Source organism: Protomyctophum bolini (assembly GCF_963924005.1).
Source record: "Protomyctophum bolini genome assembly, chromosome: 1".
Taxonomy (NCBI): Eukaryota; Metazoa; Chordata; class Actinopteri; order Myctophiformes; family Myctophidae; genus Protomyctophum; species Protomyctophum bolini.
In genome coordinates, this window is record NC_137862.1 from 44571117 (window position 1) to 44584111 (window position 12995).

At 43.4% G+C, this 12995-nt stretch overlaps 1 protein-coding gene across 1 annotated transcript in view; it reads left to right on the forward strand.

Moving 5' to 3' along the window:
- esrp2 (epithelial splicing regulatory protein 2) overlaps positions 1-12995 on the forward strand; it is a 35649-nt gene that overhangs the window by 20229 nt on the left and 2425 nt on the right. Inside the window, 5 exon segments of the mRNA XM_080764419.1 lie at positions 1690-1991; positions 3195-3428; positions 3834-4032; positions 6165-6363; positions 7731-7974. Of these exon segments, the coding sequence (XP_080620545.1) occupies positions 1690-1991; positions 3195-3428; positions 3834-4032; positions 6165-6363; positions 7731-7974 (1178 nt within the window).

The following is a 12995-nucleotide window of genomic DNA, read 5'->3' on the forward strand; positions in this document are numbered from 1 at the left end:
AGTGTTCCTGGTTAGTGTGTGTGTGTGTGTGTGTTTGCATGTGTGTTACCTTTCAGTTACAATTTTGCCCCTCATCACCCAGACGGAGCCCTCCCCACGGAGGTAAAAGAGCAGGTCGTTGGAAAACAGAAAGTACTCTCTTGCTCTCCCTCCTGTCTCTCATCCTCTTACTTCCTCTTGTACGCTCTACCCTTCTCCTTTGCCCTCCGTTTCATCCTTTTCTGTCCCTCTTTCAGCCACTTCTCTCTGCGTATCGCCCTCGTCTACTGACTTGTGCCCCATCCGCTCGAGACTCTCCAGCGGCTTATCCTGTGGGGAATGAAAGGCGCTTTGTGAGCTGCCCCCATCCCCTCATCCCCTGCCCACCCCTCTTGGAGCTGGAGAGAAACCTTACCCCCCCCCCCAGCTAACAGCAGCTCACCTGTTCACTCAGGTCCCAAGCACCGCTCCCAGGGGGAGAGGGGGCTGTCGGCCGGTGAAAAGCCCAGTTCAGTGCTCACACAAAGGGGGTGTGAAGACACAAAGGCAGGACCTAGTCCTCTGGACCACGGCGCAGCATGCTGCAGCAACGCTGGACATGAGTGGGGGGTTGGCATGAGACGACAGTGGGTAGAGGACAGGGAGAGGAAAGAACAAACTAGGGCTGCAACTAGCAATTATCATTTTAGGGATTATTCTATTCATGACTTTTTTTGATTAATCTAATAATCGAGAAGCACGGCTTGATTATTCTTTTGTATAAATCAAATCGATGCGGAAAATTCAACGCCAAATTAGTTGAGACAAACTAACAAATACCTGTTTTACTCTACTTTTTAAAAACTTTGAAAGGGGCCTGGACCATGGCTCAGTGGTCCAGGCACCTTGGCTGGCAATCCAGTCTGGCAGTGTGCCGCAGGTTCGACTCCCGATCCCGACGGCCTTTACTGCATATCTCCCCCCCCCCCCATCTCTCTCCCCATTTCCCGTCAGCCTACTGTCTGTCCCTCCATAAAATATATAAAATAAAGGCTAAAGCCACAAAAGAAAAAAAACTATTTTGATTATATTTAGTGAAATTGATTAAATTGATTAGCTTGATTGACTGTTGCTCCCCTAAGACGGAGAGGAAGAAACGGACAGAGACAGACATGACTCAAGGCAGATAAGTGTCTGTGGACTTTGTCCAGACAAGATGAGATCAATATTGATTGAAGGCACGTTGGACTGTCGGCAGATAGACGTCACACACCAGAATGCTCTTCCATTCAGGACAGTAGAGAAGGAAAGCCAATGCAACCAGAATGGTCTGTTTATGATGGAACAGAAGGAAAACCAATGCACACACACACAGAATAGAAGTATGTCAACATGTAAAACATTTACTTTACCTTCAAATGGTCTCACGTCTTGCATGCATTCATTAAAAAATAGCGGGTATACAAGCTCGCAAGCACGCCACTTTTTGCGAGCTTTTACATCTGCTATTTTTTTACATTTATTTTTGAAAAGTGTTCTTCTCTTCTGTGGGTCCCTGGCACAAAACATTTTCAGATTTGGGGACCCTTGGCACGAAAACGTTTAAAAACTGCTGCACGAAAAAAGTCTGAGAACTACTCATTTAGAAGGCTTTCGCGAAATCTGCGTCTTTTAATGCGTTAAAAAAACCAGGCGTTTCACATCTCGTTCTGCTTCCGACCCTAATCCCAGGCACGTCGAACGAAGTGGCCCAGTTCCTGTCCAAAGAGAACCAGGTGATCATCCGCATGCGAGGGCTCCCCTTCACGGCCACGCCGCAGGACGTCCTCACCTTCCTGGGCCCCGAGAGTCCCGTCACGGACGCCACGGAGGGCCTGCTGTTCGTCAAGTACCCCGACGGCCGGCCCACCGGCGACGCCTTCGTGCTGTTCTCCTGCGAGGAGTACGCCCAGAACGCCCTGAAGAGGCACAAGCAGATCCTCGGCAAGCGCTACATCGAGCTGTTCCGCAGCACGGCCGCAGAAGTCCAGCAGGTATAATGATGGTTATTATGAGACCGTGATGTGAGCCTCTGATGTCTCTGAAAACTGCCCTTTCATTTGGATTTCTTATCGATGAACGGCTGCAAAACATTTGAATAGATTTTCTTTTATTGATTACTTTGTTGTAGAAGCTCACAATGGCCACTTTTCCACCGGAGTTTAACCGGTTCAGTTATTTTTTTCCTGCCTAATATTGAACCAGTCCAGATTGTTTTTTTTTAAATGTATTTTAAAAACATTTCAAAACGGTTAAAATAGCTACAATGCGTTGAGCTTGTAGATCTGCTATTTTTACTACTTTTATTTTATTTTGTGCAACACTATTGTGAATTAGTGCTTTCAATTACGAAGTTCCTGCCCAACGGCAATGATGGCTGAATACAGGTTCTCAAATGTGGGTATATAGTGGTGATGAGGAACATAATACAGTAAAGCATAAACCACTTAAAACTATAAGCAATAGAATGTAATGTAGCCCTGGAAGGAAATGGTTCAAATTTCTCACATACAAAAAACCCCACAACTTCTGTTTTTACTGTGGTCTTTTGTGTTGAAACAAGTGTCTGTTTTTTTTCCCTCTAAAATACCGACTTGCACAACAACAGGTGTCATATCATAACTCAACATGTGGAAAAGTGGTCAAACCACGTCTGGGGATTCCATAAGTGACTATGTTGGATAGTTGCAACATTTGATGTAGCCGTCATACTATTGCTCAATTAATTAAAGCTATAATCCTGAACGTATTTAATTGAATAACATGTTATTTAAAGGGGACTTTCACCTTAAAACACTTTTGGGGGTCATTTGCACATCTGCTCAAGATGTTGTCTGCACCCCAGACCCTTTTTAAGTTGTTTGATGCAATATTTAGATCTATGATATTCCTTTGATCAGACACGCCCCCCTCCTACATAAGCCCATTGGACTCAAAATTCCACATTAACCATGTTTTCACTCATTGAAAACAAACATGCCTACTTTTGGTTTTGGTGACTGATATTGTAATGAATGGGGAGATCTTCAAGCATTTTCTTTTTAAATATTTGTGCCTATTTTGCCTTTTTTGTGTGTTTATTTCAATTTGATAACACATTCTGAAAGGGCCAAATGTTCACTGCAAGTCAACGAGGAAGTAAAGATCGTCCGGTTGTTCAAAATGTTTGTCTCACTTTTCGCCCCTCCCTGTGACAGGTTTTGAACCGCTACATGTCCACCCCTCTCATCCCCACGCTGCCCCCTCCTCCCATCGTACCCATGCCGGTCATGACCTCCCCCCAGTACCTCCCGGCCACCAACGGCACGCGTGACTGTGTGCGCCTGCGCGGCCTGCCCTACACCGCAGGCATCGAGGAGATCCTGGAGTTCCTGGGAGAGCACACGGTCGACATCAAACCTCACGGAGTCCACATGGTCCTCAACCAGCAGGTGAGATCATCGGGGTCGGGGCATCGCAAGCTGCTCACTGGAATGTGGTCAAGCATGGGCCCCTATAACCCTTGAGAGTTACAGACTTGTAAGGGTCCATTTGAAACCTAAAAACATGGAGGGCAACAGATCAGACGGGAATTCAAATCATGTGAAAAATGGTAGCGGTGTTATGATTCTCATAAACGATATACATAGAAATCAATCTAAACAATCTATTCTAAATCGGCCCCAACGTTCAGAAAATTTGTAAATGAGATGCATTTATGGTGAACATATCTCTTGCTTTAAAAAGCAACTGATTCATTGTTAGAAAAGCAAACAATCTGGTTCTTTCTTGTGGTTAATTACTGTGCATTTTAACCCGTCTCTCTCTCTCTCTCTCTCTCTCTCTCTCTCCTCCAGGGACGACCATCAGGTGATGCCTTCATCCAGATGAAGTCCTCTGACAGAGCCTTCATGGTCTCCCAGAAGTGTCACAAGAAGACTATGAAGGACCGCTACGTGGAGGTGTTCCAGTGTTCCACTGATGAGATGAGCATCGTTCTGATGGGAGGAACGCTCAACCGCAGCGGGCTGTCCCCTCCACCCTGCAAACTACCATGTAGGTACCCTGTTAGTCTGAACCAACTGCAAACTACCATGTAGGTACCCTGTTAGTCTGAACCAACTGCAAACTACCATGTAGGTACCCTGTTAGTCTGAACCAACCTGTAAACTACGATGAAGGTACCCTGTTAGTCTGAACCACCTGTAAACTACCATGTAGGTACCCTGTTAGTCTGAACTACCTGTAATCTACCATGTAGGTACCCTGTTAGTCTGAACCAACCTGTAAACTACCATGTAGGTACCCTGTTAGTCTGAACCACCTGTAAACTACCATGTAGGTACCCTGTTAGTCTGAACCACCTGTAAACTACCATGTAGGTACCCTGTTAGTCTGAACCAAAACATATATATTAATATAAGTTACGTTTTTATTAGTGACCAAAACATATATATTAATATAAGTTACGTTTTTATTAGTGATATTATCTGTCATTAACAGTCTTCATTCGATATTATATTTGCGCCACGGAAGTTCAGGATATCTTTTGTATTTTGCAATTGATGCAACTTTTCATAGTGTTCAAAGTGAAGTCTTTCAAAATCACTAGCCATGGCCCGGGCCGGCCTAGCGGTTCGGCCACCCGATCCCCGACGACCTTTGCTACAAAGAAACACTAGCCATAACATAAAAAAAAACTTAAATCAAGAAATATATATATACTGTGTATTTATAATTCATAAAAAAATAATATATTGCTGTCAAAGAATCGATCGTCACAAAAATACAAATCTCCCCTCCTCCCACACCTCAGTGATTATGTTGTGGTTTAAAGCCAGTGCCTGTGTGTAGTGCACTAAATGCTGCATTGACTGCCTGGTGTACTTTGATCTGCGGAGCTCCTATCTCGCTAGTGAGGGAGATTAGATTTGGGCTTATCGGGCTCTAAGCAGCCCCCCTTCCAGTTTCACAATACGCTCATTGATGCCCGTCCATTACAGGTAGAAACCTTGTATGTCCAAAAACTATTACCGTATTTTTGGGAAAATGTGACAAGACAATGGATCCAGTGTAGTTATTATTTAGACACAAGCTCTTGTTGATACTTTTTGTCGTTTTGTCTACTACAAAACTCGGATAACTACTTCACCGTTTTAAAAGTGACAAGTTGTGAGCTATTCAATCTGCTATTTTTTGCGCCATTGGCACGGCACGGCACTTCTTGTACTAAGAAGTAGGGCATTCATTTACAATTGAAATTGGAGATACAAGATTGGGGATACAAGATTTCTACTGGACAAGTAACTGTGATATGTTTCACATTGTATAGTTCCTGTGAAGAAGCCGGTTTGGATTTTTTTCACATATCTTTGACCGCAATCTCGGCAGAATTAAGTCATGGAGGTCACATTTGGTTGCCAGGTACTGTCAGCTTAACAGACCTGGCAACCTTGAGCCCCTTTGCCGTCAGTGTTATGTGTTTGCCGTGTGAAATGGTTCGTAGCGGCATGGTCCCCCACAGCCCTGCTGCTCCACGTTTGTATGTAAATACAATCTGACTGACCTATGCATGTCCACACACACACACACACTCACACACACACACAAACACCTGTTTATGTTTACATTGGAAAGAGGACGGCTTCAAGGACAGAACATGCATCGCTCTCCGATTAAGGCTTGAATTCTGTCAACTTTGCTGTACTATAGTGTAGCACGATTGAAGGAATGAAGGCTGTTAAATAACATTTTAATGAATAAAATGTTTAGCATACACACACATATTGACACGGGTTGACAGATCCTGGTGTCTGATAGGACACTGGTTGACAGATCCTGGTGTCTGATAGGACACGGGTTGACAGATCCTGGTGTCTGATAGGACACGGGTTGACAGATCCTGGTGTCTGATAGGTTAATATAATAAATATTGTGTGTGTGTGTGTGTGTGTGTAGTGAGCTTGTAGATTGGATATGTTTGGTTTTAAATTTTAGCTGATGTTCACAAAGTGCTTTATAGTTTAAAACACAAACCTAGAAATGTAAAACAAGTGAGTAAAATTAGCAGTCGGACATCAAATCATCAAAGGACATTGTGTGTAGGGTCTTCTTTTTGTTTGTTTAAGGGTGGTGGATGTACTGCACTGAACCTGGTCTGTTGTCTGTGTGTCTCCCCTTGTCCCCAGGTCTGTCTCCCCCCACAGCCTACGCTTTCCCACAAGCAAGTCTAATGCCAGAGGCTGCTCTCTATCAGCCCCCCCTGCTGGCCACTCCCAGAACAGCACAGACCTCGGCGCACAGCCCTGCTCCAACACTCGCCTACTACTCCCCTCAACCTCAGCTCTACATGAATATGAACATGAACTACACTGCATATTACCCCAGGTATATACATGAACTATTATGCCATTTTGGAAATTACTCTCCCTCTTCCGGGTGGACTTCCTTTACAGTTGTTACCGATGATACTGATTAAGGCTCTGTTCAAACAGAGTCGGGTGCTGCTATTATGCATGTTTGCTCACTGGAAACACTGCTACACCAATTGGTCACAAGGTGTCCTTGTAAGCCTTGCCGAGCCCTGAGGCCCATAGGTCAGGAGCCTATCTCCTGTTTCTATAGTGTGAGGCAGCTTGATGTACAAGTACACCCCCTGGACATGATGCCACAGTATGTCGCAGGGACCTAACCCCAATCCAACCCTTGATGCTGAGTGCTTTCACAGTCTTTGGTATGACCCACTGGGAATCGAACCCCCACCTCCCAGTCCCAGGGCGGACACTCTAACCAAATGGCCCTGTAGGGGCATAATGCCCCAGGTATATACATTCATTACACTGCATACTTCCCGAGGTACAGTACTTTAATTTCACTGCTTAATACCCCATGTATATACATGAACTACACTGCATACTACACCAGGTAGTCAGGTACAGTTACACTGTATATAAATGATACGGCATAGTACCCCATGAACTACACTGCATACTACCCCAGCTACATGAAATAGCTGCTGCGTTTTTGTCACTGCTATATGACACCTGAATGTCCCTCCGGGATTAATACATATGATCTCATCTTGGTGTGATGACAAAGCGTTCTTTAGGAGCACAGTAGGAGCTGCAGTGGTTGAGTTGTCTGGTTCTCAAATGGTACACTTGATATTTCCTATATAGCATATGGCGATGTTCCCACTATAAATCTGAACACACTTCCTCTCCTCCTTCTCTTCTGCCTCTATTATAGAACTTTTATCTCAAAGTGGTCCTCGAAGGGGATCTTATGTAACTCTGAGAATGCACAAATGGTACTATAATAATAATAATAATATCAAAAGGTTGAGAACCGTTGCTCTAGACTAGAGACTCCTCTGCCTGTCCATGATTACTCTTCATTCATCCTCCGTTTCTCTCTCCACTGCGTTGCATCTTCCTCACGTCCACAGACCCCCATCTGAAAAGAGTCAGGGACCCCCATACAAGATGTGTGCATTTAAAATGTTTTAAAGAGATTACAAATTTGTAAAATAGCAGATCTACAGAGCTTGTCCAACCTGGGAGACTCCCTCCCCTGTCAGGTGAAAAGAAGCGGCTTGGACTCCTCATGCATCGAAGGAAGCATGAGGTCAGTCCGTCACTCTCCCCAGAGTGGAGCGCCCAATAAAGTATGCAAAGGGCCACTTTATATTAGAACCTGTGTAATGCATCAAACCAGGTAACATTATGTTAAATAATTCACCTTTTCCTCTCCAGTCCTCCAGTGTCTCCGTCGACGGTGGGGTACTTTGCGGCTCCTCCCGGTGTGATGGCGGGGGGGATGCCGGCGGGGATGGCGGGTATGGCAGGAATGGCGGGTATGGCGGGGGTGGCCGCCCAGCCTCACCCAGCCGGGGTGGGTTCAGCCATGCTGCCCCAGCCTGGAGCCCTGCTCAGGATGCAGGGCCTGCCCTACAACACCGGCGTCAAGGACATCCTCAGCTTCTTCCAGGGCTACCAGGTCAGTATCTGAAGGACATGACGAGTGTGTCTGTCTTGTGTACAGGAATGCTTCCACTTAGAGATGTGTCTTAGAGAACACTGCCCAATATGCCCTTATTTGGTCATATCGGGGTTGTATCAGTGAATATGCCAGTCTAGCCTGCACCGATCCGACACAGGGGTAAGGTTTAGACACTATGGCAGGTAAATAAAATGTTGGGCCATGTGGAGTTTGCTTTGGAGTTGCCCAAACTGCAAGAGTACGTTTGAGTGAGGAGTTTGTTGTTCCGGGCGGTTCCCTACTAGTCCAATGCAACGCAGCTGAACGGTCAAAGCTTAGCATAGCATATGTGTCAAGTTAGACGAATGTCAACCATTGACTTGCAAAAAGGAAAGGTACTATGTTTACCCAGGGTAACTGGACTATGCAGACGGTGGTCTTCAAAATAAGAGCGTTTTTTCCCGGTCGGTGAATTTGTATCTGCTAACACAGAAATTGTGGTATTGGGATCAGGAATGGATCGGATCGGATCAGAAACGAACAAAGTGTATCGGGACATCCTTGTTAACTGTGTTCCCATACTTCCACTCAAGTATTCAGTGGCAGCATTTAGTTCTGTTAACCCCAAACCACAGGCCCCGTCATCCTGGGCCACTGTCTTTTATTGCGGCCTCTGTTGTTGCAACATGAGATGTACCACTATTCAGTAAGGAAAGTATGTGTACTATCGCCTCCTTTTTTGCTTCCCTTCTCATTGGCTGCATGCCAACAGTAGGTGGAATCTTCTAGGGAAGATGTTATGAACCATGACGGGACTCGGTAAATGTGTAGGCTGAAGGAAACCGGCTTGTTGTTATGACAAAATACTGTCTTGTTTGTTGTACTTTCTGAGTATGAAATACGGGATGTTATCTGTGCTACTCTTGGGGATGCTGGGTAGAAAAGGGTTCATAGTTTAAACAGGAACCTGTGTGTGTGTGTGTGTGCCAAACAGTTGCCTTCCAGTCTTGAATGCTGGCTGAAAGTGAGTAACTTGATCCTTCCAGGAGGGAGTGTGTGAGAGTTCCTTAACATTTCGCTGGCTGTCACAAGGCCTCCCTCACACAGGCTCTGGGTGACAAACTCATTCCCACACCTGCACCGGTGTTCCTTACATTAGGACCAGCGTCCATTGCAGTATATCCACTCTAGACCAAGAGCAGCCTGTTCAGGCATCGTTTTACCCTGTGTTTTCTCTAATTTGCTGTGCTCTTGTACTCAATGTACTGCACATGCTGTAATATATGTATATTTTTTCTCTCTCTTGTGTCTACTTCCATTATGTTTTGTCGTTTCTTGGCACAGGATTCCCAAACTGGTCAGAACCCATTTTTGTCACAGACCTGTTTTTATGGGTAGCAAGTAAATATTACATTTTTACATTGCTTCTATTAAAAATAAAAACCACAATAATTCCATAACTTTCTATAAATTGAAAACGCTTGGGGAAACTAAAATGTTGCTTGGCTATATTTTTTTCTTTAAATGGGGATAAGTGATTCATTCATAATATCTTTTTTTAATTTGGTCCCGGGGAGACACCAAATTTCTTTGTTGGGTCTCGGTTGGAAAAGGTTTGGGAACACCTGACTGAGCGTGTGTCTGTGTGTCTCCATGTATTCCACGAGTGTTTAAAGATGTGTCTGTCCACCATTCTACTGTGTGTAATTATGTCATTGTGACTGTCATTATGCTGTGTGTATGTGTAGTATTGTGACTGTCATTATGCTGTGTGTAGTATTGTGACTGTCATGCTGTGTGTAGCATTGTGACTGTCATTATGCTGTGTGTAGTATTGTGACTGTCATTGTGCTGTGTGTAGTATTGTGACTGTCATTGTGCTGTGTGTAGTATTGTGACTGTCATTGTGCTGTGTGTAGCATTGTGACTGTCATTATGCTGTGTGTAGCATTGTGACTGTCATTGTGCCGTGTGTAGTATTGTGACTGTCATTATGTAGTATTGTGACTGTCATTATGTAGTATTGTGACTGTCATTATGTAGTATTGTGACTGTCATTATGCTGTGTGTAGTATGCACCTGATGACTACAGCGGCGTGCTTCAGATGAACGATCAGGCCCGGAGTCTCATGCAGGCCAAAGAATGGCTGTGCCTTTAGAGATTCCCCAAGGTAAGAAGATACAGAATGGACTGAGAGGGTATCCGCCTGGTCTACTGGGAGATCTATAGATTATGAGGGTGCAAGTACTACTAACATGGGGGGCCTTAATTGACCCATTGGCAGCCTTCTGATTGGTCCCTGACCGACCAAACAACCAGCAGGCTCCTTCTGCCTTGTTACCACCTGATTCCGCCTCCTGGTTGTTTATGCCGAGTTTGCTAAAAGATAATGATATAAAAAAAGATAATGCTCCCGAGATACAATCTTTTTTACTTGGGTCAAGTTTAATATAATAATTGGACACATTAAATATCAATAGGAGGCAACAAATTAAAAGAAAATCATGATGGTGGGTGGTGAAAGGATTTTTGCCCAACAAAGCAACAGCAACCAATGAGTATGAAGAGAGGCTGGATCACGGGTAGGACTTGACAAAGCGTGAATCTCTAATTGCGATTCGAATTAGAATCGCGATTCCCTTTATGAACGATTCAAAATCGATTAAATTCCAATTTATTTTTTAATTACAGGAGTTTTCACTACATGGTGTTTGTGATATGAAATGTAAGCTCACCCTAATCACAGTAAACATCATGTCTTCAGTTATTTTCAAGTTACTGTAGTATAGTCACTTCAGTTGGCTGGAGTAGATTGTGATGAAATCCTATGTATTGAATCGAGAATCATTTTGAATAGAGAATCGTTTTTAATCTGAAAAAAAAGCTTTTGTATAAAAATAATAAAAATATTTTGAATTGAATTGTGACCCCAATAATCTGAATCGTGGGACACGCAAAGATTCACAGCCCTAATGGTAACACCCCGCCTGCCTGTGATTGGCCTACTGACACTGCCTGTCTTGACTGTCCTCCAAGGTGGATCGCTATGCTGGATAGTCTGATGCGAGGTTAATGATACAAGAGAACTATAACTTGTAACTTTTATAATTGATTGAACATGCACTCCATAATATGATTTGATTTGGGTGTGTTCTAAAATAGCAAAGTGTTTGTGTTGATTATTGTGTAATTTGTTTCTATGTGTAAACTTGGAACATTATTGTACTATAAAAAGGTCTATTTTCCCTTAATCTAATTCTAGTTAACTAATACTATTACACTAAAAAGGATAAAGATGAATACACAATAATCAACACTAACACTTTATTTAGAACACACCCAAATCAAAACATAGTACAACGTATGTGTTCTATCAATTATTCAATCAAAGCAAACGGCATATAAACAATATTATTTTGCCTCAACTACAAAAATAAAATGTACAAGTTCGTTACAATTATGGCTGCAGCTGTCATTCTCTGTTGTATTATCCATTTCTCAACCGCACCACGGAGTAACCTTGCGTCTCGGAGGACAGTCAAGACGGGCAGTGTGTCGGTAGGCCAATCACAGGCAGGCGTGGCGTTACCATGCCTCAGCCATGCCTATGCTCGGACGCAAACGAGATTCACGCCTTGACAAAGGGTCAATTCACCATATTCACTGGATGGACATTTTTCTCTTACTTGATACCAGTCAGTATGATCTCAGAGAAAAATGGCTGCCCAGTGCCCTGTGGCTATGGTCAAGTGCCTATGCCTATTAATCTAATGCAAGACTATGGGCTCCATTTTCGTCACCGCTAAACCCCTTATCCCTAAACTTCTTGGCCTTTTTTTTACTATTTTGAAAAACATTTTTGAATAGTTCAACTAGCCAATCTACATTGACACATTGTGAGCTTGTGGACTATTCAACTATTCAAAATGTTTTGCAAAATAATAAAAAAGAAAAAAAAAAAGAAACAAAGAAGTTTAGAGATAAGGGGTTTAGTGGTGACGAGAATGGAGCCCCTTGTGTCATGTGCTTTTTTTTGTGCATAGTAATTTCATTGGGCATAAGGAGAATTGCTACTGTAAAGTTATTTGATAATATTGTCCCAGGAATGTGTCATTTCATCATGTGTAAAACGGCTGAAACTCGGGTAACGAGTTGAACTCGGCCAGTAATGGTTGTAAATCACTCATTTCCTGTCAATGTTATCAAAGGCTCTTGTCAATCCATTTGCACATACTGTACTAGTGAATTTCAAGAAGGTCTGCCTGCTCCATCCTTCTTTAATTAGCCCTTCACTAAATCCCACCGCAAAAAGCGATTGTCCAATGCCAATCCAAATAGTTTAGCAACTGTTGCTATGCAGGTCAAGCTTTCTTCGCTGCTAACATGCCTATTGGACAAGGATGGGTTGGGGAGGGACTTACTGAAGGGCTAATTCTAAGTTAAAAACCCTAGCATGTCAACCTAGAGAACATGAATTGGCCTAGACTGAGAGGATAAGACCTACTTATCTGAATATGAACCACCCTCCATCACTAACACTTTCAAACACTTCAAGCATGTGGTGTACAGTGCATACCCCTCTGATTTTCTTTTTCTAACAAAAGATCCTCTGTAATTAAACTATTGTACAATGCACAAGTGCTGGTACAATGGAAATTGAGCACTTTCTGTTGTACCAGCACTTCTGTGCGTGTCTCTCTAATTGTGTTCTCTGAAATGTAGCCTGGCTGGGTGTTTTCAAGCATAATCTCTAACATTGATCGGCTTGTTGATTTTTATATATTTTTTCTTTTCGCATGTCTTGGTGTTGCATGTCTTAGTGTGATTTATTAAATTTTAAAGCTGTGGAATCATGCGTCGTTAAGTGATATTTCAAATGCATGTTTGGGGGTGTGTGTGTTGGGGACTCGCGCTCTGCCTGTGGGGGCCTCCTTTGTGGAACAGAATGTACTCCGCTTTTGTCATTGTTAATCTTTTTGTACCTTACTGGTCTGGTTTGATTGGCTTTCTAGGACCCTGTGGTTCTCTCTCAGCCGCC